The 24,816-nt window shown below is 41.7% G+C and overlaps 1 protein-coding gene across 2 annotated transcripts in view; it reads left to right on the forward strand.

Annotated features, from left to right (window-relative positions):
• Positions 1 to 24,816, forward strand: part of kcnn3 (potassium intermediate/small conductance calcium-activated channel, subfamily N, member 3) — a 68,781-nt gene that overhangs the window by 10,665 nt on the left and 33,300 nt on the right. For both annotated transcript variants that reach the window (XM_049584417.1, XM_049584418.1), the window contains exon 3: positions 6,728 to 6,823. In XM_049584417.1, coding sequence (XP_049440374.1) covers positions 6,728 to 6,823 — 96 coding nt within the window. The remainder of the gene's footprint in view (positions 1 to 6,727; positions 6,824 to 24,816) is intronic.

Below are 24,816 nucleotides of genomic sequence, written 5' to 3' on the forward strand. Positions count from 1 at the left end.
CCTCCATCACTGTGATTGTGTGAAACTTTTGCCTCTGCCCTCTAGTGCCACCTATTGGCTGTATTTATGTGCTATCATAAAGGATGCATGGAAGTATGAGGGTAGTGACATATCTATTTTTGTACGTAAAGGGAGAATAAATGAGCCCTTAACGCTGCCACAAGCAGATGTCCACGTCCTTCTGCCAAGTGATTCGGTTGGCAGGTGTAGTTCGCTTGAACGCAAATAGTTACGACATAAAACTGCTCACAACAAGGTCTGTGGATTATCTTGAGTAACCGTTTCATGATTTCTCACAAGAGACATTGCTGTAGAGCTTTTCAAATGGATTTGGCACTTTGAGCACCACAAGCCGAGTGCCATCTAGCATCATTACATATGAGAGAAGTCAGACATCTTTATGGCCGAAATCGCCAACACTTGGCCGCTAACATGAAAACAATCTAGATTTATAAATAGCACTACAGGTAATAGGAAAATATGTTTTTTTGATTTGGGGGCAAACTGTTCCTTTAATGCAAGGACAAAGGAGAGTGGTATCGATCTTCTTGTCTAACTCTTGGCAAGAAAAGTATAGTGGATGCTCGTTGTTTTATGAAATGTTTTCTTGAAATTAAGCCAAAAAAGGAAGCTCTTCTTCTCGCTGTTGTGAGGTCCCCATCTTGTTTTCTAATGCCACAGATTGTAGTATGTAATGAAGCATGTGTGCATCTGCTGTCTACATGCAAGTCTGCAGCTGTCCATGTCCCTGTTGAAATGTAAACAAAGCTTAAGCTTTATTAAAGCTGTCTTCATTTGGAGTTTAATACAGGTGCATTACTTTAAAATGCCACCTGCATCAGATGCAGTTACTAGAAGCTAATGGACCCCTGCCAGCCAATTAGAATAGGGAATTCTCAGTGGTTATGGTATTAAAAAAACTAAGTGAACAGAAGGCAAGCATGTGCGCGCATACATCTAAGTCCCAGTCAAATCATTCACTCTATACTAGGCAGAGTAAGTGAAGTGCAAAATGCTTCTGACAGTGTGATGGGCAGAACTGGAAAAGAAAAGAAAGAAACTGAGCGGCCGACAGACGGCTGGAGGTAAATGCATGGGGAGAGACAGAGAGAGAGAAGAAGTAAACTCCAAGCAAATCACATTTCAGCTCACCAGTGTGGCTGTGTGTTCAAACAGATACGCTGCTGAAATACAACTCTGCATTTTTCTCATTAGCACAACAATGTTGGCTTCCTTAGCACCTCACTCGCTTCAGTGGGTACAAATGAGATGTTAGCAGAGGAGAGACAGACCAGGACAGGAAAAGAGTGTGTGCAAAAAACAAAATAAACCAAAAAAGACAGCTAGGGCTTTGGGCAAGCCGATAGAGGAAATCAGCGGAGAGCCAAAGCTAGATGGTATTTTCCCAGTGTTGTGCAGTGGCCCATGACCACACTGATATGAGCAACAAATGAACAACACTAAGTTAATGCTCTCCTTGTGAGTCTGTGGTGTGTTTGTGTGTTAAATGGTAAAAGGGGCACCCAGTCTCATTTTCAGCACCCTCGCATTTTGATAGTTATTGGGGAAAGAGCAATACTCAATTGAGGGTGTCAGTGAGGATTAACAAACTAGACTGTGTGTGTGTGTGTGTGTGTGTGTGTGTGTGCGTGCGTGTGTGTCTCTGAGTGTTTGTGTGAAGTTGAATTAATACCATTAATACCATTAAGGCCATGAAGCATCTACAGAGACCCTAAATAGACACAGTAACACACTAACACACTCTATTTTCCAGGAGGCTGACTCGCAATATATATTCATGAACCCCAAACGCAATGTAGATTCTGCTTAATAACGTCATGAAGGAAAGGCAGAGTAATATGTGTCTAAACTCAGAGTGCATGCTCAGATTAAGAGACTGTTTGGCGATGAATGCTTAACAGCATCCTACTTAACAGCTGAAATATCTGATGCAAGACACTGCAGTCTTAAGGTGGCTCAACTCTACTCTCACAAGGAGGGCAGCAGGCTGTTGATGTTATCTCAAATATGAATGCACTTTGGGCTTTTGCTGTATTGTATTCTGCAATTCACACATAGTCCTTGAACCAATGTAGACAAATGAATCCATTAAGCGGTTGTGGCTTTTAGGAACGAAAGCACTGAATGCAGCTAGTTTTATTTCTAAAGCGTGGAGAATGAGTCAAACTAAATGTTTTGTTTCACGGCTGATTCCTGACACTTTTCATCTGTATGCAGAATCTAAAACATCAAAAGAATGTTTGACAGGTTGAAAAAGCTTTTGAAACAGAATATTAAAACTGAAACGCTGTAACGACTGGAGATACTACAGGCAACAGCACAACTGAGAGACAGGAACTTGATCCAAAATACTGTCTTTATTTGCCTAAAAAGGGTTCAGCACACAGGTAACAAGTGAAACACCAGAAACACTCACACTGGTATCTCTTTCCCACCAATATAGAACCAGTTTTGTTCTGGTTCCTGCGCCTAAATTTGAACCGTTCAGAGCATTTCGAACAAAAAAATTAGTTTGGAACCTGAAAAGCTGGTTTCCATCTTGCAAGCTGTGACGACACCTTTGGTCAAGTTGTATTTGTTACCTCTCTCAGTGACAGCTTGCCGGCTCCGAACTGTAGTTGGGAACACGCTGGCTTATTAACATTAATTTTAGCTTGGCAGTCTGGACCACTCAAGGAAGGATGGTGAGGTGTTCAGGTGCCATTCACCAACAATGGCTTTATTGAAGTCTTCACCACAAAACCATAAACATTGCCTTCTCATGAGGTTTAGCAGTAGCCCTGAGCTTATCGAGACACTTAATTCTGCTGACTGTTAGGTGAGGGATCATCAGAAAAAAGTGGTCTCATTAATAGCTGGTCCATGCTCAATCTGCCATTTGCCACTACTGTTTACTTCAGTTGTGCATTGTGCAACGCTCTCCGTTGATGACACATCCTGGATTACAATGGTGCCCAAAACACGAACTGGTTCGCTAGACAGTACCACAAGTCCAAGAATCCCAAACAAAACCAGTTAAAGAATCAAGGCTAATTTGGTGAAAAAGGTGGTACTCCTGGAACGCTTGGCACTGGGTACAAAGATGAAGTGGCACAGACAGAGGGAAACACACAGTGTAAATACACTAGGGAGGAAGGATAATGAGGGACAGGTGAAGCTAATAAGGGTGGGGCAGACAATCACGCAGGCAGGAAACACACAAGAGCAGGAAGTGAAGTATCTGAAACGAGAAGAGAGGTGAATTTATAAAAGTTAAACAGGAAAAGATGAGTGAATGAATGACAATGAGAAACATGACCCAAGGAGCAGGCGGGATGTGAGGAATACTCAGTGAGAAATTGATAAATGACACCTGAAAGCTAATGAGCTATAAAATCTACTTCCACATCTTATTCATCCTTTTTTATGATAAATAGACGCACAGAGCCGACGAAAAAATAAACAATGTAGGTTTACCTGAGGTGTGTGTAGTTTTTATTAGTTATTTTTACTCTTTTCTCAAACTTTCAGGGAAATGTCTGTATTTTTTATTATCAACAAATCCTGTGAAAACCAACAATAAACTAATCAAACTTAAAAGCATTATCTGTGCCCAAAACCTGACATATCTCACTCATCTGTGCCATCGAGCTCCATTGTTATCCAAAACTTCTAACAACACATCAGTGAGCCACATCATGGCATCAGGTTCCCTCACACACCATTCTGCTGTAGATACTCACCTGAACGTCAAAGGCATATTAACTCGCTGCTTAAAATAGTCCCTAGCAAATTAATTCTAACTGTAACCTGTTATCTATGAAAATGACTTAGCACCTATTAAATGTCTGAACATCCTTGGAGAAGTTTCTCCCTTTTTCTTGCTTGTATTTGTTTGGAATCATTATTCCGTATTATTATTTTTATTATTCCTATATATCTGTAGCTCAGCGTCCACTTTAGCAGGTACACCATGCTAGTTACAGGTTGGACTCCTGGAAATGCTGTAATTCTTTGTAGCATAGATTCGACAAGGTGCTGGAAACATTCCTCAAGAGATTTTAGTCCAAATTGACAAGATAGCATCACTCAGTTGCTCCATTTGTCCCAAACCCTAGAGATGGTTATGTGTGAAAATCCCAGTAGATCAGCAGTTTTCTGAAATACTCAGACCAGCCCATCTGGCACCAACAAACATGCCACGTTCAAAGTCACTTAAATCACCTTTCTTCCCCATTCTGATGCTCGGTTTGAACTTCAGCAGGTTGTCTTGACCATGTCTGCATGCCTAAATGCATTGAGTTGCTGCCACGTGATTGGCTGATTAGCTATTTGTGTTACGATCTATTGAACAGTTGTACCTAATTAAGTTGCCAGTGAGTGTGTGTATAAATATATGGAGGACTTCTGCGACCATGCACACACGGCCTCCCTCTTTCATTCCTTCAACCACCTTCTTGAAAAGGTCGGCGTTACGACATTTGCACATATATAAAAACCTGTTGATATCCAAGTCTGTCATAATGTTTGAAGTAGGTGTGTTTCTCCCTTTGACCAGAAATGGGGGTTTTTCTTTTCGGTATGCATCTCTGCATGAGCCTTGCAAATGTTTGGTATTTTGTTTGTGTACGCTGTTTTTCGGACCTGCGTGTAATTGACAAGCAAGAGTGAAAACATTGAATTTCTCCTCAGGGGGATTAATAAAGTAAATAAACTTAAACTTATAAACTACACCGCATCCATGACAATGCACAGATCTGACCGTAAACATGCAAGATGCTGTCGTGAACTGTGGTTAAAAAACCAAATTGAGAGGCACATCCCACATGGGTTGAATACACGTCCAAAGAATGTTCCTAAAATCCGGCATATCCCACAAGTCTTGCATGGAAAGTATTTTTGTATTTGGAGCAAGGCCTAATTTAGCCAAATGGAATATGCTGTTTCCATGACTGGTATTAAATTCAGAATTTTGTCATTCAGAATACAAGTGGAATGTTAGTGTGCATGTAAATGTAGTCAGTCAGAAGATAAGATAAGATAAGATAAGATAAGATAAGATAAGATACACATTTATTGATCTCATAATTGAGAAATTCCAGTGTTACAGCAGTCAAGGGGAAAAAGTCAGATTAAAGATTTCAAAATTTAAACTTAAAAACTTAAAAAAAAACTAGGCATGCAAAATAAGTACAAAAATACAGACTTCCATGTTGATGTTTAGCAAGCAAAATGTCACTATCTAATTTTTTGAAAAGTTGCTGAGTTATCCTCTGGGGACCATGACTACCTGTACCAAATTTCACAGCAATCAATCCAATAGTTGCTCAGATATATTTATATAAAACCGAAAATGTCAACGTCATGGTAGCACTAGGGGAAATTCTGGGGAACCACCAAAGTCAGAGAGATTCATCCTGTGGCAACATGACTGTCTGTACCAATGGCTGGGTCCTTTAGTTGTCATTACATTTACCTCTGAGTCATAAATGTCAACCTGCCGGTGGCACTGAAGAGTCAGGGGATCACCAAGTGATCGGAATACATGAATGAGTGAAACCTTTGCCTTCAAAGTGGTGCTAGATGAAACATCATCCTGTGTGGTACATGACTGTGTGCAGAAAATTTCATGACAAACAATCCAATAGTTGTATTTCAGTCCGGACCAAAGTGGTGAGCCGACCGACAGACAGACTGACATCGCCATCCCCAGAGAGCCATGCCACCAGCATGGCTAACAAGGTTTCCTGATGCATGACAATTATGGATGAGGTGAAAGCAAAGAATAACAGAAGGTGAAGTGGGGCAACATTTCCCTCACAGGGTCTTTCGTTTGTTGGTATACCGTGGTGTTTCACAGGGCATTAAGTCACATACCCTGCGGCCACTTACCAAAGAAATAAAATAAGGTGTGTATAAATTGTTAACATGCATGCTTTCCTGTTATCTCAGCCTTTTAACCTCTTTTTTTTTTTTTTTTGGGAAATGTCATACCTGCTGCTCTGGCTCCTTTTCCCCTCTGATGATGTTACGGCACCTGAAATGATTCATTCATTTATTCATTCCCACTGCACATTTAGCTCACACATGACCAAACATGCTGTGAAAATATATTCTGAAATGAACACATAAATTCACTCGTGAACAGCAAACAAAACCAACTCAGCACATGTTTGCTTGTTGCGATATCATCTGTATTTCTTCATGTAGGTTGAGTGTGTACAGATGTGTGTGTCTTGTGTAAATGTGCTTATGTACAGTTGTGTTTGCATATACATGTGTGCACATGCATATGATAACTCGTTGCTTTGCTTTGAGTGTGTGAGGTGAGGGGGTTAAAGAAGCCGCTGAAGTGCTATGAGTTGTATCGATTGGAAGTTCCCCAGTGCATTGATTATAAGCCCTATGAAACCAGACAAGCAGAGGATTTAAAGCTCGGCTGCAGTGATATTGACGGGTGGTTTACTACTATTCTACTTCTGCTCAGTGTTAGAAAGTCTGTTTTGTTCTTGTTTTCTATAATGAGGCAGTGCAGCTATGGTAGCCTACACATGCCATTTTAGCAGAGGAGTGGCAGAGGACATTAGGTGACATTTGCTCCAAGCTGAACCAGGCTTGTGACAGAAGGTGGGCTATTGTTAGTGTGAGATCTATCATACATGTTGTTTGTGTATTATGTTTGTGCTACATGTTCCTAAGAGTGTGTATGTCAATTTTCTCTCTGCAGAGCTCCATGTATTCTCTGGCCCTGAAGTGTCTGATCAGCCTGTCCACAGTCATACTGCTGGGCCTCATCATAGCCTACCATGCACGGGAAGTTCAGGTAAAACACATGCACTTACATCCACACGCAGACATACACCTGTATACACACTGACACAAACTAACTCGCAGGCAGGTGTGCACGTTTTTGGCATTGAAGAGTTCGAAATACCACACGCATGTCTGTGAGTTAAGTATGGAGCGAGTGCTGGGAGGGGGTTAGCTTAGCCTAAAGGTTGGAGGCAGGGGGAACGGCTAGTCTGGCTCTGTCTTAACCAAGGTAGGCAAACAAACGGCCTGCGGGCCAGACCCGGCCCGCCAAAGGGTCCAATCTGGCCCACTCAGTGACTCCAAATGAACCACTTCCTATGTGTTCACAGAGGTAAACAGGAAGCAAGTGTGCTTAGTATGCTCACAGCACCTTTCAGCACTGAAGCACTATTATATTCATCACCACTATCAAACTCATCATGGCGAAAAATACAACAACTTGCAAGGACAACTAAAAACAGAAAAGACAAATGAATTGTTGGCAGGTTTGAGGAAACAGTCTGGTTTTAGTTTTAGTTTTAGCAGAGAGATCAGCACTACAGCTGTGAAAGCTAGCTACCTCACTGAAAAACAAACATATTGTTGAAATCACACTTTTTTTTGTTATCCGTCAGCCTTCATCTCAGGATCTTCATCATTTGTGTTGTAAATGGACTGATCATTAATTGATTTCAGAATGTAAACTACTTGTAACGTTCCTTCTTCACACTAAAAAAAAGGGGAAAAATACAAAGGCTTTGTTATTTACAGGTTGTTATGCAATGGTTTTACTGATCCGGCCCACATGAGATCAAATTGGACTGAATGCGGCCAGTGAACTAAAATGAGTTTGACATCCCTGTAATGTTATGTTCACACTACGAACAACGAAGCTACAGCGTGGCCAGCTACGACTTGTTGTTGGCCAAGCGCTTGTTGACGTAGTTATCTCGTTATGAGATTGTGTGAGCGTTCAAACACTTTGAGAGGATGTGAAATAGCCTAGTGTCAAAATGACAGTTGTTAAATCAACAATTTACTGCTAAACAACCAGCTGTTTTGGCTACGGGCAAGAATAAAGCTGTGTTTTGTGGAATCAGGCAGACCGAAGACCGTAGACAGAAAACCCTGTCTGGATGGCACAGGAAAAACAAAAACACAGTGCGATGGAATGGCAGGAGAGTAAAACGAAACATGCATGATGATATGTTGCGACTGTGATGCCATATTGTTTACAAAGAGTAGAATAAACTGTATTAAATTATTTCATGTTCATCATTTGATAGAATTTTTCTAGTAATGTCAAGTAGTTGTCCAGATCGCCCACGCTTTCATCTTGTGTGATGATGCTACGAAATAACCAGTTCTAAATTCCGTCGCAGAGGATGGCAAAAAGTTATTTTAGTTGTGAATGGCAGTTCCTTTGACGGTTAACATTGCCAGTGCTCTCTGCCGGATCTTTGACAGGATGGAAAGGAAACTTTTGGAAAGCAGCATTACCAGATGGGAAATATTTTTTCCTAAGCGAGTCATAACTACAAGTTTAAAATTTTTCAAAACACATATTTAAATGAGTTTTCAACACTTTTTTTTTTTTCAAAAGCAAGCTGATGAAGCCATGATGTGTGGAAGGGGGGATGATTGTATAAGTGCATCAGTCTGACAATTTTTTTAATCGTCTATAATCACAAAATTATATTACAAGACAGCACGACTGGAAGCCTGTTTATATTCTGCATGACAACAGTTAAGTCCTCAAGAAGCTAATTAAAAATAACTGAGCTAACTGGTGCATTCAGAACACCTGGACTTGAACACAACATACTGTAGGAGAAACATTCGAGCTCCGGTGACAGCTGTCCTCGCAAGACACCAGTTATGTTTCTCACAGCCTACACCAAGCATCGTTGGCTGGAAAGAGGTCAAAGAGACAATCCATTTTGCTATCCTGATCATGTTGGGAAATGAATTAAAATGAGACAGCACAGATTAAAAGCAGCTGCTTATTGTAAGTCACAAAAGGGTCAAATTATTGTCCTTATTGGGAGTTTTTGGCATTATTGATCAAACATCATATAAAGCGCAAAATTATCATACAAATACTGTATGATAATTATGGTATGTCTGATGATGCTGTGGCAGAGAGAAGGGGACTGAAAATGGTGAAAAAAATACTTATGATCAGTTGATACTTCACTGCATCATTGGAGTGCTGAAAAAAAAATGAGGCCAGCTTAAATTTGATTTGTAGTGCATAACGTGCATCATGTATGACAAGTGTCGAGTGTCAGTTTGTGGCGTTGTGTCACCAACTTTCATTGAAAATAAGTTGTAGCCTGTTGCTTTGCCAACGGTGGTCTGAATATAGCATAACACTCACCACTTAACACTATATCTCCTTTGTTTTCGTACACAAAGTTATAGCATGCTATAGTTAAAGTGTTAGAACAACAGTTTGTGGTTGTGTGAAAGGTTATAATATGAGCAGGATTATTTAAATACTGCAGGAAGTCCTTGTGGCTGGTCAGGAAATAGTTTTCATGCAGTAAAACTACAACGTCAGACTTAAACCCCTTTTACACTACTTGTTCAAGGCAGAATCACGCCATTATTCTGCCTCGCCGTTTTGTATAACAGGTTCCATCACAGAGTGGGGGAACAGAGTTGTCTCGTGCTGAAGCCAGCAGTTGAGGTGGTAACAGCGTTGAACTGACGGCTATGTCAAAGGGACAACTGGCAGGACGGGAAGGGTGTGGTGTTTTGAGAAGGTGTTACGTGTACTACCCATCGTCAGGAGATTTAAAAAGCAGCTAGCAGCAGTTAGCAGCTAACTCAAAGAAGAGGAGGTAAATGATTGTCATTGCCATGTTATGCTAGTGTTATTGTTTATAAAGTGCTGCCGTGTTATGTCACACTAAAGGCCAACACAATTATATTACCCGTCATGACCGTCACGCCTCTTTTGATCTGGGATGCCAGCATGCTGTCTAAAAACACACCGGGGCAGCACGATGCCGCTGTTGTTTGATTCTTGCAAAGGCGGCGTAATGCAGGGACTTCATAGCGGCCATATCGTGAGATCTCTGTGTCAAAAGAGCTTTTGTTGCCTTTGGAGAGAGCCAGGCTAGCTGTTTCGCTCTGTTTCCAGTATTTATGCTAAGCTAAGCTAGCCAAATGTTGTAGCTTCAAATTTAGTGCACAGATATGAGAGTGGTATTGATCTTCTCATCTAACTCTTGGCAAGGAATTTTATTTCCCTACCACTTCTTTGACACCCTCACCTTTACATAGAGGAGTAGTTTCCTATAAACGTAATCAGAGGCACATGTGAGGTCTGTCCACAGTGTACCCTCAGGCTCCTGAGATAAACCAAGGGACCCAGGTGTGTGTTGGCTCCAGCCAATTAATGACTTTAATGAGGGTTTTAGTGGGATTGACGAAACAGTCTGCATGGCTTTGCATGGCGTGGATACGCACCGACTGTTAAATACCCACTCAGCCAATAACAACCCTGTAATTCAATAGATGAACACACAAACACACGTGCACACACAAGCAGGGCACACAAGCACACATAGACTCAACCTCTTGTAAGGCTGAAACAATCAATCAGAAATGCTTTCATGCTTCTTGATATCTGTTTTGCTGTTTGTCATTCCACTAATATAATGGCACCACGGTCATTTAGCTGGGGTTTTCATCTGAAGCCATTTGCAATCGATGCACATTGACTATTTATGGGAGCCTTGCGGGAATCGGACCCAATGAGTGCCCCCACACCAGCTATTACTCCCACCAGCTAAACCACGGAGCAACACTCATCCATCTCACCACATATTAGTTTAATGCTGAGGCTTTTTTTTCATTACATCACAGCTTGGATGTTGCTGGAAATGTCTAATAAACTTCCAGCAGGTCTGTGATGGAGATTCTCATGCAGCCTGCTCTAAGGTTCAGGCTCTTCATCTGTGGATCAATAATGAGATGGCTGTTGCTTATTCACTGTCATACACAGGGGCTGATAGGCTGGTAATCAGTCTGTAATAGGCAGCTGCTGTGTATTAAGATTCACAACGATAAGTGTGTTTGTGTATATGGTTCATTCATTGATAAAAGAGCCCCATTTCTGCTCATGAGTTTGATGTCACATGCACATGCGAAGTCAGTCTTCCTCCCACGCGCGCTGTGGCTGCCACACGTGACAGGCACGCTAATGCCGACAGGAGAAAAAGAAATGGATACTGTAAGGCCGTTAAAGAGAAAAAATGGTCTTCTGTTAATCTTTCCTTTGATTAAATGTAGTGAGGAGTTTGAGGAGGTGTGCTGAGAGGAGGGAGAGGTAATGTTTCGATTGGAGATGGTGATCATTTATAAGCGCTTTCACCCTACAGTAGCAGACAGCTTTAAATGATAATCCTGGGTTATTACAGCTTGAGTATTTTTTTTTTTTGTAGTTTTGTCCGTCATTTTTATTGGTTATGTTCACACTGAACTCACAAAAATCCCAGAGCACAGCAACATTGCATTCAGATAATCAGATTTAAACCACTTTATTAGGAGGTAAAACCAAAGATGAGCACACCAGATATGCTGCTAATAATTCCTCATTCCTCACTGTGTGCACACATGAAGGTTCAGTCCAATGGTGGAGCCATGGAGTCAACATTGGAGGGGGATTCCACCACCAGAAAAGAAAATTAGAATTAAGAACTCATTTTCTGACTTCATTATATCATTTATCATAAGAAATTAATTAAGTATACCATACAAATATGTAATAAATGAAACTACCACTGTCTACATAAATTACACATCACAAGTTACTCAGACAACAAAAACATTAGTTGAATACACCTGTGAGCCATGTTCTGTTGGACAAACCACATGCAGAATGGCACTACACTATAAAACCAGAGTGGCAATTTGCTATGGTTACATTTGCTAATGATTATTTCAGACAGCGTTGCATGGTTACCTATCATAGAATAGCATTTTTTTCTTTTTTATTTATATGTTTTTTTATCAATGTATTGTGGGGTTGGGGCATTTTTAGCAAATCTGAGTTGTTATCTTTACTGCCCTGGTTTGGTCAAAGTTGAAACATGAAGTTTAATCCAGTAGATTTTACAGTTTCTTTTTGTGTCTCTATTTGTGACGTGTCTCTTAAGCAATAAAGTTTTTTTTTTTTTTTTTTAAATAATAATCATTTTTAATAGGTTCCAGCCATAGTTTCATATACCTCCATTACTGGATTATTCACAGAACCATTTTTTTTTTCGTCATTTGAACCACCTTGAACCAAACAAAAACAGTAGGAGTAACAACTTATTAACTTAATCAAAAAGAAAACATCACCACCAACAAAACTGTTTGCTGCGTGTTATAAATCAAGCCAAATCCAGCTCAGAGTGGTCGACGGTGTCCAGTACGGGTTGCCATACTTTGATAAATCCCTCAATATTGTCATGAAGAGTGTAAGTCAATTTTTCCAGAGGAATAGTTCCCCATACCTCCTTATACCAATCGTCCATTGCAGGGACGTCCTCAGAGATCCAAAATTTGAGAATAGTCCTCCCTGCTATGTGCAAGAGAATACAGTGAAGAGGTGATAGCTCCAAATCAAGGCAACCACTTCCCTTTCCACTTCTCCCCAAAATTTCTGCATCTTTACACATTTCCAGAACATATGTGCATGCGTCACTGAATGTCATTTAATACATTTAGAGGAGCTCAGACTGATCCTGCCCCTCAATAATGGTGTACAATGAAGCCTGTGTAGAATTTTAAATTGCATCTCTCTGTCTGTATTACATCTCAAAATACTGTGTTTCTTTCTATTTGACATTCCAAGTCAATCTGCCACTGCTTGCGAGCGTGGTCTATAGTGTAATTAAGATTTGAGCAAAAGGTTTCATAAACAGAAATAAATCTTTTTGGAGGCAATTAACTTTTTGAGCACAGTGCTATATATTTTTTATGAATGAAGCCCAAATTTCAAAAATAAAACCTGTTGTGGTAAACTGGAATTATCCTTAAAACAATGTGGCTACTGGGTAAAATGGGAATGTTCCTTAAACCTACATTGAACATCTTCTGGCTACTTGTTTGCAGCAGGAACAAGCTCGAAACACAATGTTGACATAATATAACACATTTTAATCTAATGTGGCAAAGCAGTCGCTTATTTACACATCCAGCAGTTATGGAGCAAAAATATCATTCACTTGAGGTCGTATTTCTGTCCACCTGGTGATTTTTAAGTACAGTATTCACTCTCTTTTATCTCTGTTTTTGGTCTCTACCAACGTCTATGGCTCTTTGGCTGCAAATGCTCCACTACCTTAACTGCTCTCTTTGTCTGTTTGCTGTTTGCTGCTGAGCAGGAAGCATACTATTTTTTTGTAATAGCTTTTGTGCTAAAATTGCTGCAGTGTTTGCAAGCTACTTGCTACTGTGCGAGTGCAGTGCCCTTTCAAAATGTGCCTGTTCAAAACAGACCAATTGCTTGCTATTACTGCCCGCAGCTTTTTCGAGAACAGGTCATCCAAACAACTTCACCCTTTACACTTCACTTCTCTTGGTCCTGAGGAATACACCTGCCATGACATAGTTGCATCCTCTAGCAGTGTTAGGTTATACAAGTCATGACCTACAGGTATTGGGACCAGGCTATTTCCAGGAATAAAAACACTCATTCTGATTGTTACATCGCTGATGCTTGAAATGTTAAAAGCTTGCAGCATTCGCCCTTTTTAAATAGGAATTGTGCAAATTTGCAGCAAAGCCCAATCAGTCTTTTTTCAGCATTGGCAGCAGTATAAAAACAAAATTGGGGAGTGCAGCGAAATGCTGCCTGCCTACTTTTGTTCATACACAATGAGCCTTTTTCGGGGCAATGGGGGGCGTGAGCAAGTAACAAAACGTGTAGCTCAGCATGTGACGTAAACAGTGATGTGGGATGCTAGTCAGTCCTTCGGCGATTCTCTCATAAGTTGGCCCATCCTTCACCGTCCCCATCATGATGGTTTGCGCAGACAAGGAGGGCGCGCAATTCCTTGTCTCCCCAGTTGCTCATCTTTACAGTGTCTTTCAGGTTTGCGTTTCCCTCTAGCTACTAGCTGCTTGCTAATTCCTGCTATCAGCTGTTTCCTGTAAGTCCACCAGCAGTGGGTCGCATGTGTGGCGTCATCAACAGCACATTCGCAGAAAATCTGGCAGTGTAAAGGGGGCTAGTGTGACATATCCAGTCTCTCTTTCTTCATTTGCTCTTGAATGTACTGTAGCCATTGATGTATTATTATATCTGGATATTGGACACCAAGATGGCGCCTTTTCAGTCCAATGGATTGCTCGTCTGGTGCATGCAGCAATAAAGTTTCTATCTTTGAGGTGTCCTGTCAACAGTTTTACAGACATCTCTTTTATAATGGTGGTCTATGGGGGGAATGCTTTTTGGGCTGCAGGGGATTTTTTGGCTACAATACGGCGAGTTGCCACTGGAAATAATTGGAATCAAGGCTTAGCAGCGTTCCTGGGGGGGCTAACTGTGGCAAGCAATGGAAAGCGAGGTGTACCCAGCATGCCGTTCAGCAGGGTAACAGTTAATAGGGGTCCCCTCTTAATTCACAACACAGTGTGTAGCTACATAATACACAATTAGTAAATATGTCCTGTAGATCTCAAGATTCGTGCTCACACTGCACTTCCTTGGGTCCTCAGCAACACACCCACCAAGTGTGAAGTCAGTCGGATGAACAGTTGTCGAGAAAATCGAAGGACAGACACAGACAGGCAGAGAGTCCTTCCATTTTAGTTAGATAACAGCTGAGTGCAGGCTGACAGTGTGCAGCATCCCGGGGTGCATGAAAAACTGTTGTTCATATATGTGGGCTCCACCTGACAGCATACGCATGTTTCATTACATGCATGTTAGGTTTGTTATTCAGTACCTGACTGCCGGGGCAGAGCCAGTTTGCTTATATACATGAGCAGCATAAGAAGTGCTGGTTTGTCTCTGCTTTTTCTTGTTGGCTGGTTCAAACACAAACACACAGGGAGATACACACCAGGAGAAGTAATGCTGTGAGAAATGAAAGGCATTGTTCAATAAAGATCTCATTCTCAGATTACGACACACTCTGCTGGAGCATTTTGCCCAGCATGTAACAGGATATTACATGCACGCACACGCACGCACACACACATGCATTTGCACAAAACGTTGGAGAGGCAGAGACGCTAGAGATCAGAATGATGTTATCTGGTTTAGCTGGCATTTATACCACCTTTCTGTCTCTCTCACACTGATCTCCATTTCTCTCTCCCTCCTCATGTCTTTTATCTCACAGTACTTTTTGTTTACCACCATCAGTGTGCTCCTCTTTTCCTTTCTTTTTTCTTTCTTTCTCCTCCTGCTCCTTCGTCATTATCAGATTAGATCTGTCTCCCTTCTTCTCCACCGGGCCTCAATTCAATTTTGTTGTTGAGTTTCACATCCTTTCTTCCTGACTCCTCTGCTGGCTTGTTACTCAGCATTCAGCTTCTCACCTTTTTACCCTTCTCCTGTTGTACCTTTAACACTCGCCTGCTTTTCTCACCCTCTAAAAACCCTCACTGTCCTTTTCTTTTTTTTTTTTTTTGCCTTTTATCTTGTCTCCTTTTCATTCATCCCTCGCATCTTTCCTCTTTGCCTTCGTCTTGTAGATGTTTCTTTCTTCTTCCTCCTCTTGCTTCATCTTCACTGTCTCTTCTAATCTGTCAGGGGACTGCTCAAGCCAAATGTGCTCAGCATGAAATGAGGAAAAAAACAATCAATCTAGGCTATAGTGAATTTATTGGTAATCATCACAGTTTACAAATGCCCCCCTTATTCACTGCCGTCAAAGAAAATAATTTGAGTTCTTATTTAGTATTGACAGTGATGATCTTAGTGTGGAAGAGAGATAATTGTTGTCTGTAAAAAACAATCGGGGGGCATGCTGCAAGTGACGTGAACGTGTAGCAGAAGCATGCGTGATTTAAAGCTTTTTGTCACAGTGAAAAATGACAGCGAGCTGACATGAGAAGTGTTTTTGATTTGGAGTGAGAACATTGCAGCTTTGGGTTGTGCTTAGTCAGCTGAGTCACAGTGACACTCCGGGTTTTTGTTTCTTTCATTTTTAATCCAGCAAACTGATAAAAAGTTTAAAAAAAAAAAAAAAATCCTGGCCAAAAATTAAAACAAATGCAAACATAACAATAAAAATATGCTGCAGTTGTAGCTTTGAGTTTCATTAGTTTACTGTAGGTTTAGATTAAATCTCTGGAGCACAAATTAGCACATTGCCAAATCGCTAAACCCTTTTACAGTGAGATATTTGCTGTTAAAATACCCAAATGTTAGATTTTCACAGTTGTCACTCATGTTCCAACATTTTTTTCTGGGATGGCTGCGGGTTCTTAGCAAATTTTATCAAGGCTGTCATGTTCTCCTGGATGTTCTCACGTTCATCTTTGAGCAAACTGATCCCAAGAATCCGCTTTAAACTTGTGCAAAATGCAGCTGGGGTTCAAACTAGATCAGAAAATATATTATCCATAAAAAACTGGCTTATCATCTATTATTTACTCTATTAGATTTCATCAGTGTTGCAGCACAGGTGGGTTTAAGACACTTTAAAATCTTACTTTGCAAGGGAATATCTAAATTTTGGGGGTTCATTTATATTTATTTACAGCTATATTAAAAAAAAAACCCATGGTATTTCATTATGGGAATTTTCCTCATTAATGCAACAAATATCCCCAATATTTAACAGCTATTTATTAAATCTACATTATCAGCCTACAGCTGTTCTATATATTAAAAAAACAGTGTTCATGATACACTAATCCAAGCACTGATATTACAGTAAGATTTCCAAATTACTAAATGCTGAGACAAAGCTTAAAGTTGAAAAATGCTGAAAATATTAGATAATATTACAAGAATGTAGGCTACTTGTTCTTTCTTTCTTTTATGGTAAAAATAAGCCTTTATGGTGGAGTTAGAGAGAAGTGATCTTACCAGACCTCTTGTTGCCAGCTTACCCTTTTTCCCCTTTACGAGCAGAGGCCTTGTGGGTGAGGGTGGGTGCTTTGTGTACATGGAGGAAAGCAGCTCTCTCGGAGTGTCATGGTGAAGATGGCAGGCGGCAAAGAGTGATGACAGTCAGCAGAATGAAGTGTCTAGATGAGCTCAGCGCTGCTCTTAAACCTCATGAGAAGGCCATGTTTGTTGTTTTGTGGTGAAGACTGCAAAAAAGCCATTGTTGGTGAGCAGCACTCGAACACCTCGCCATCCTTCCTTGAGTAGAGTGGGCCAGACTGCTTGAAGCTAGTTACCAGCTAATGACTAGCCAAGCTAAAATTGACGTTTATAAGCCATTGTGTTTCCAACTAGGGTTTGGAGCCAGTAGGCTGTAACAGAGAGAGGTAACACTCTGCAGGCCAGATGCTCGAGGTTACATCAGCAGCTGTTAGCATAATACACCCAAACTTCTGACTGAACTGTCGGCTGTATTGTTGCATTGTGGGTAATGTAGGCGTGAAGAATGCATGGAAAAAAAACATATCGGTGCTTTCAGTTTTGTCCTTAAAGGTTCCGTGTGTGACATTCAGAGCGTTAATATAGCAGCAAACCACTATTTGCCATCGAGGAGTCATGATGTCCTGAGCAAAAGATGAAGTCACCTCTTCATGGTTTGTTTTAGTAAGCCAGTCAGGCTGTGTGCAAGTTAGCTCTTTGGCTAGCTAATCACTGCCACTTTGCACCACGCTCATATGGCTGTTGCTGCTGATACTGGGATAGTGGGACGAAAGAGTAGCACCAACCCCTCAATTTTAATATTGTAAGCTCTTTTAGCACTGTTGCCTGTAGAGTTAACACCATTAGCTGCTAGCTAGCACCATTAGCTTAGCAACCTCCATGTTGAGAACCGTATGCAGACAATTTATATGCTCCGAATTTTAGCACATAGCCCCTTTAAAGACACACATACAGGTGTCCCCAAGTCCCAAGTGTCAAGAGACAGAGAAAAAAACTAATTAACAAAATTAACAAGACACATTAGCTTGTACATCAGATCTGAACGATTTCTCATTATGTTTACATACATTTTAAATTGTGTATGTGCACTTTTGGCAAATCTTTCATCCCCCTCTCACTTTTCTCTGATTATTACATAAGATTTTAATAACCACATTGAGGAAACACTAACATAAGAACAATTGATGTTACAGCGAAGACTTTATTATCTCAAACAGTGTTACCACGGTAACAATACCATACTGCTGGTGGATTGTGACAAATCATTTGATATTGTTCCTAGGCCTACCTGAAGGATCTATTTGAGAATATTCTCGCATCATTTTAAAGAGAAATGGGCCGCTGCACGCAGGTCTGATCATTGTGCCGAGCACTGAACGAGAGTGATGGATATAAAATGATCAGGGCTCGAACACTGTCGCTTTTCAACTCTGCAACATCAACATAAATCAAGATTGTGTACTTTTGTAATCCCGGTCGCATCACCGCGCTTGACAACGTGCTTCTTTTGTTTTTTTTTACAATTGGATTTAACCTTGCTTTTTGGGTACTCCTTTGAAAGAGTGCTTGACTGCCTCTTTGTTTCTATGTTTAGACAACAGAAAACAGATGGAGACTATTATCGTACAGATATTATTAGAATTTGAGCAGAGATTGTTATCACCACCGTGAACTCAGGAGACATTTTCAGAGTGCTGTGATTGACTGTCCAATCTGTGCAACCACACGCCATTAGTTTGAGTTAACATTATGTCCAATTGGCTCAGATTGGTCAGGAATAATGGAGACTGAAGATTAAATATATCACCGGTCTAGCCAATGATAAACCGAGAAAAACACTACCGAAGACAGCTGTTATTATGACCCACAGGCTAATCAGGTGATAAATGATTCATAGGGCCACAGCAAGGCTTAATGTTTGCCTAAAAAACTACAATTTATCTTTCATGTGTTTCATGCAGCATCCAGGGACGTCCGTGCATACATGTTTGTGTATTTGATGTTCTGGTCTTGTTGCGTGACTCACTTATCTGCCAGCTCACCAGTTGCCTTCTCTTCATTTCTTCACACACACTCTGAAAGGAAAGGATTCATTTTGGCTCATAAACCTGCACAAAATTCAGACTTGAAAGGCAAAAATTGAATTGTTGTTGAAATTAATCAAATAGAAACTCCGAGAGACTGTGCGAGAAAGGGATATTTCTCCAGTCCATTAGTGCACTTTAAGCATTAGTGAACTGTGTTATTCAGTTACTTTTGGAGCATTTTAGAAGCAGTCCATTGATCACAAAGACACCAGCTTGGCACTCTCAGCCACTCAAAGGCAAGCAGATGGAATTAAGGAAATAAAGTGTTGTGCAGTAGTTTTCCAAGTCTTCTTCAAAGTCAGTCCTAAGATGTGTAATACTTGGGCGGTCATTTGACGATGCCATGCTCTGCAGATTGTGCATAATGTACATCCGCCCTGGGAACTATAATGGAAGAAAAAATGACAGTGAGGTAAACCATGGCGTCCTCCTTAGACTTCCTCCTTAGACTGCTTCTTTTATAACGATTGCACTCGCTTATTTCCAAGAAATGTTAATTTATCAGATGCCATTTGTGTCTCGCTAGCCTCTGGCCATTTTTAGTAGCACAGTTTCTTTTCTGTGTTTGCACTGAATGAAGGAGATTCCTGGTCTGAAGGCTGGTGGAATCCTTTCTTCACTCCCCACCAGCTGCTGTTTTTAGACTTTCTAGTGGCAAGCCGTGAACCTTTCCTCATCTCTCGCACTTTCCAACACTTCCTTTTCACTTCCATGACACCCTCTCTCCTTCCTTACTCTGTCGACTGTGTAGAAACAGCCACAGGGGTGTTCCCTCAGCGCTGTAATTACAGTCAAGGAAAGCGTGTTACCCCTCTGCATATTCATGTACTGTATATCTGGGTGTGTGAATCTGTGCTTGGGTGTGTGTGTGTGTGTGTGTGTGTGTTTGGCTTGCCCCAGTTTTTTTTTTTTCTGCCTGTTCCAGGGATTTCCATGCTGTAGGACGCAGACATTTCCCAGAGGTGTGACTATGTGTGTAAAAGTGTGCGTGCATGCTTTTCAGTGCTCGCTCTGTCGCCGTGTTCTTCAGTGATTAGGGCCGTCTCTGTCTCAGACTGAGCTTTAGTCTTTTTTACCCCCTTGTGGGTAATGCCGACTTGAGGCTGATTTGCCTGCATCTACTTCTTTTTTAAAGGTTGTGCTGCCTTAGACAGGGCTGTCTGGATATGGATGTGTGTATGCATGTGTGTGTGTGTGTGCATGAATGTGTGCAAAATTGCCTCTGCGTGTCTCGCTCGCTCGCTTGGCAGAGTCTGGCCAGCACAGTGTCTGGTTCCGTGATGAGAGGCTTCTGCAATCAGGGTCTTAACGCGATTACCAAGGTATGATGGCCGCGGGCACTGGAAGGGGTCGAGGCATGGGTGGATGGATGGATGGAAGGCTAAGAAGGAAAGATGGAGGGGTGACACACTGCAGGTTGCAGGTGTAGTGCTATGGGATGCTTGACTTGGAGAGTGTCCTCTTCGACCTTACACCTCCACCTGTGAAAAGCCCTTAGCGTATCCTTGGTGCTGTCATTTTCACACATCTCTTCCTTTTTTTTTGTCTGCCTTCTCTCCCACTGGGCTGCTTTTTGTTTAGTTTTTGTTCTCTTATTTTGCCCTCCTTCTGTCCTGTCGGCTCTCTGTTGCCTCTCCTCGCCCCTTGCCCCCTGCCCTGCGATGCCACGTTTCGTTAAAATTAAGAAAACTGAAGATTTTCCATGATGTTGTTTATTTTCCCCTGTGGGCTTGTTCTTCATGTCCCTGGTTGTTTAGCTTTGCTGTTCCCCAACCTTCCTCCCTGTTTCTCCCTTGATAGAGTTGACGGTTTGTTCCCTCACACACAAACACAAACACACACACACACAGACAATCCATACCTACTTCTCCTCTTCCCAACGCCTCCTCCCTCATCCCCCCTCTCTGTCCTGGTCATGTAGGGGCAGTGGCACTCACTCATTCCCATTGACAGATTACTTTCCTAATGGAATTTAATTATTTATCCCTTCCTCGTGGCGATTTAGCCAGGAAAAGACCGACAGCAGGAGCGCGAGGGAGGACAGGACAGGATGGGGATGGGAGGGCGGAGGGAACAGGAAGGGAGAGCCACTCATTTCCTCCAGTGGCAAGAAACTGGATCACCTCTGTTCTGATTTGGAGACATGTCATTCAGAGAGAGGAGGAAGCGGAGTGAGGGATGTTGGAGGGAGGCAAAAACAGAGAGGTAGACGAGGGGAAAAGAGAATGACAGGAGTGAATGAAGGATGAATGATGACTGGTTTGCAGTACAAAAAGTAATGTTTTGAAAGTGTGAATGAATATACATGAAGTTCGGTGCCCTACTCTGTAGCTCAAACAAGCACACACACACAGAAACATATTTTTGTCACGAAGGAGAACACTCAGTTGCAGGAGATGAATGTTGGCATTTTTGCAAACCAAGACATGTTACACTTGTAGGCTTTATATCTATCACATCGACGTTTCTAAAGAGGCGTAATATATGAGGTGTCTTGTGGAGGTGGAGGGGATTGTGGATGGCTTGTGATTTAGCTACTTATTGCTGTGTTTTCAGCAGCATTTTAGGCTCCAAACGTGGGTGTTTTGTGGCGAATCGTCGTCGTGTTTCAAGTAGCTTTGAGGCATGAAAGCAGTTGTTTTTTGCCGAGACACTGCTGCTTCTCCTGCAAGGATAGTGGCACAAAAAGCAGTTGTTTTTTACCGATACATTGCTGCTTTTCTTGCCAGGAATGTGCCTCAAAAACTGGGTATCTTAAGCCAAAACGTGATCTTGTCCTAACCATCATGAAGTTGTTTTTGTGCCTAAACCTAACCACACATGAACTACAGCGTGCAATGAGAAGTTTCAACATAGCTGCTACATGATAACATGCAAATGTAACGTATCCGTTGTTTGTTGAAATGTCCAATCCAGCAGGTTTTTTTTTAGGCTCCAAACATTGGTGTTTCATAGCAACCTGTTGTGTTTCCAGTGGCTTTTGGGCAGGAAAAGCAGTTGTTTTTTGCGAAAACATCGCTGCCATTCCTTCAAGGATAGTGGCACAAAAAGCAGTTGTGTTTTTGCTGATACATTGCTGCTTTTCTTGCCGGAAATGTGCCTCCAAAACTGGGTATTTGACGCCAAAACGTGATCTTGTCCTAACCATCATGAAGTTGTTTTTGTGCCTAAACCTAACCACACATTAACCACAATGTGAAATGTGAAGTTTCACTGTAGCTGCTACATGATGACGTGCAAATGTAACATATCTGTGGTTTGTAGAAATGTGCAATACTGTTGGTATTTTTCTGGCAACTGGGTTAGGAGATTGCATCACCCTTACATTAATTCCATGGACATACCTAACTCCAAACCCTAAACCTAACTTCATCCATAAAACAAGTCTTAGCCTTGAAACTCAGTGGTTTATCTTATGGGAACCAGCTTTTTGTGCTCAAATAGGAGATGAGTCCCTGTAATGTGACTGTGCAACTTGATTTTTGTCACCAAGTTGTGACTACACACACACACACACACACACACACACACACACACAAACCTTTGCAAGTCTGAGACAGCCTGCCTATGCTCTCCTCTCTGTACCTCTTCACTCGCTGTCACACACCTCTCCGTCTTATTCCCTGTATCCCCTTTTTTCTTTCTTCTTGCCTCGTCTCTCACTGCGTTTCTCTCTTTTTGACTCTCTCCCTCCTCTTCCTCTTCCTCCTGCTCTCTCTCTCTCTCTCTATCTCTCGCTGGGGATCCTAATTAAGCTTGGCTGCTCTTTGATGTTGTCGCCTTGGCAACAGTCACCATGACGAGGCTGGGTCTGCACACTCTCTCTCAAACTCACTCAGGCATACACAAATACACACAAGTACAGTACGCGCACATACACACACACACACACACACACACACACATGCACGCCCCTTGGAATCATTAAAGAATACAGGCAGCATTTGACCCTTGGTTCAAATGATAGCTTACACAATGACACAGGCGTGTGCGTAGGCCACATGTGTGTGCGCGCATGTCGGTTATGTGTGCGAGAACGCATGTTACAAGAGCAGAACAAGGGAAACACATACACCCTGCTGAGCTAGATATAGAGAAGGATGAAATATGCAGTGTGTGTGTGTGTGTGTGTGTGTGTGTGTGTGTGTGTCCATAGGTGGTTGAGGAAGTGGCAGAGCTTCAGTCTGACAGTGACCATTTGGCGGTGGCACAGAGCGGCGGGCTGCCATAGCCGCTTGCTCAGACGTTTGACCTGTTATTGTAGTTTTTTGTTTTCCTAAATAAATGTTTGTGTGGGCTAAAAGCCCTCGAGATGAATCATGTGGTAAAGAGCAATTGTTAGCACCGGCTGTTACTCGAGGCAGAGCTGATTTACAGCAGGGGAGTTCCTCATTTCTCTCACTGTGCCCCGGCCTCTCTCTTCAGGAAATGTGTTGTGCTTCTCTCTCTCTTTAACCTCTTCTGTTCTCTGCAAGGAATCTCTTATCAGGACATTTTGTTCATAATGGAGTCCCAGGCATGTTATGTTAATTTAAAAAAATGCATAGAATTGCACAGATATTTTGCATGATTCAAACCTGTTTCTAATATAAATCACTGCCTCAAGAATATTATACAAGATAGGTCATTCCTCTTGATTTTTCTATTATGTTTCTAGAAAATACCTTGAGACAGGGCTAAAGAATTTTACTGCACTGACAAAATCCCTTGTTGCAAGTAGATAAATATTTATGTGCCTAAATCTATAGTTGGTAACTTTTATTAAAATAAGTGCGTGTCATATTCGCTATAACTGTCACTTTATTCTGTACATGAGACAAATCAACCGCTCTCATCCTAAATCGTCAAATATCACCGCTTTGTCAGTGGTCTATATATTATACGCTAGGTATCCTACATCTGCTACTGTCATTCCAGGAAACTACCAACACTGGGACGTCAACAAAAGCACGGTTAGGTTTACAAAAAAACATCATAGTTTGGCTCTTCATTCTTTTGACATGTGAACACTGGGCTCCTGGTTGAAAGGGCCCACCCACCAACCCTCCCACCCGACCTATAGTGACTTTCCAGCTCCTTATTGTTACAGCATTACAGCAGTGTTTCAACCTGGCACCGTCCAACTGCATATCATGCTGCCGCGACAGAAGCCTTCCACCCACATTATGAACTGACGCCACCCATCCACATATCATACTGCCACAACAGGTACTGTCTGGCTGACTGACCATGTATCACACTGCCCACAAAAGGTGGCTTTTGGCATCAGTTGTCTGACGCCGAAATCACCGACAAAGCAGCAGTATACGTCAACTTCAGCTTGGACAGATGGTGTGTGAAAAAAATCATGTCCCTCCTGTTCTCACTGCCTCTAACAGCATTCAGTATGGTTTCAGTCGGCTGCGGCAAGGAAACATCAACCAATCAGAGACTTAGCTGTTTTTGGAAACATATTTTAGTGAACTGTTTAGCTGTAGAACGAGAATGTTACTGGTTGGTGGTGCTTGATACTCCAGGCAACTTTACCTGACATGGCAGCTGGGTCACAAACTTTCTTATTTCACAGATAAACAGTACACTAAAATACTGTATGTTTCTGAATTTTAGGCCATAAAAAGATAATGCAGTAACAGAATCTTGATTCATATTTGATCAGCGCTGCCTAGTTTGACAGTTAGACAGCAGTTCACAGACTGTGATTGACATGATTGACAGCTGCTTTAGAGACTCCTCAGATCTGATTGGTTGTCTTTGTTCACATGTGGTAAAACCAAGCGACAACCTCCAGGGATGACGATGCGGAAGTGCCAAAAACTGCAGTTCGTTGAATGGCCACTTGAGGCAGGCTCCAAAAGCGAGTCAGTCCCCAAC

Source organism: Epinephelus fuscoguttatus, linkage group LG8, assembly GCF_011397635.1.
Source record: "Epinephelus fuscoguttatus linkage group LG8, E.fuscoguttatus.final_Chr_v1".
NCBI lineage: Eukaryota > Metazoa > Chordata > Actinopteri > Perciformes > Serranidae > Epinephelus > Epinephelus fuscoguttatus.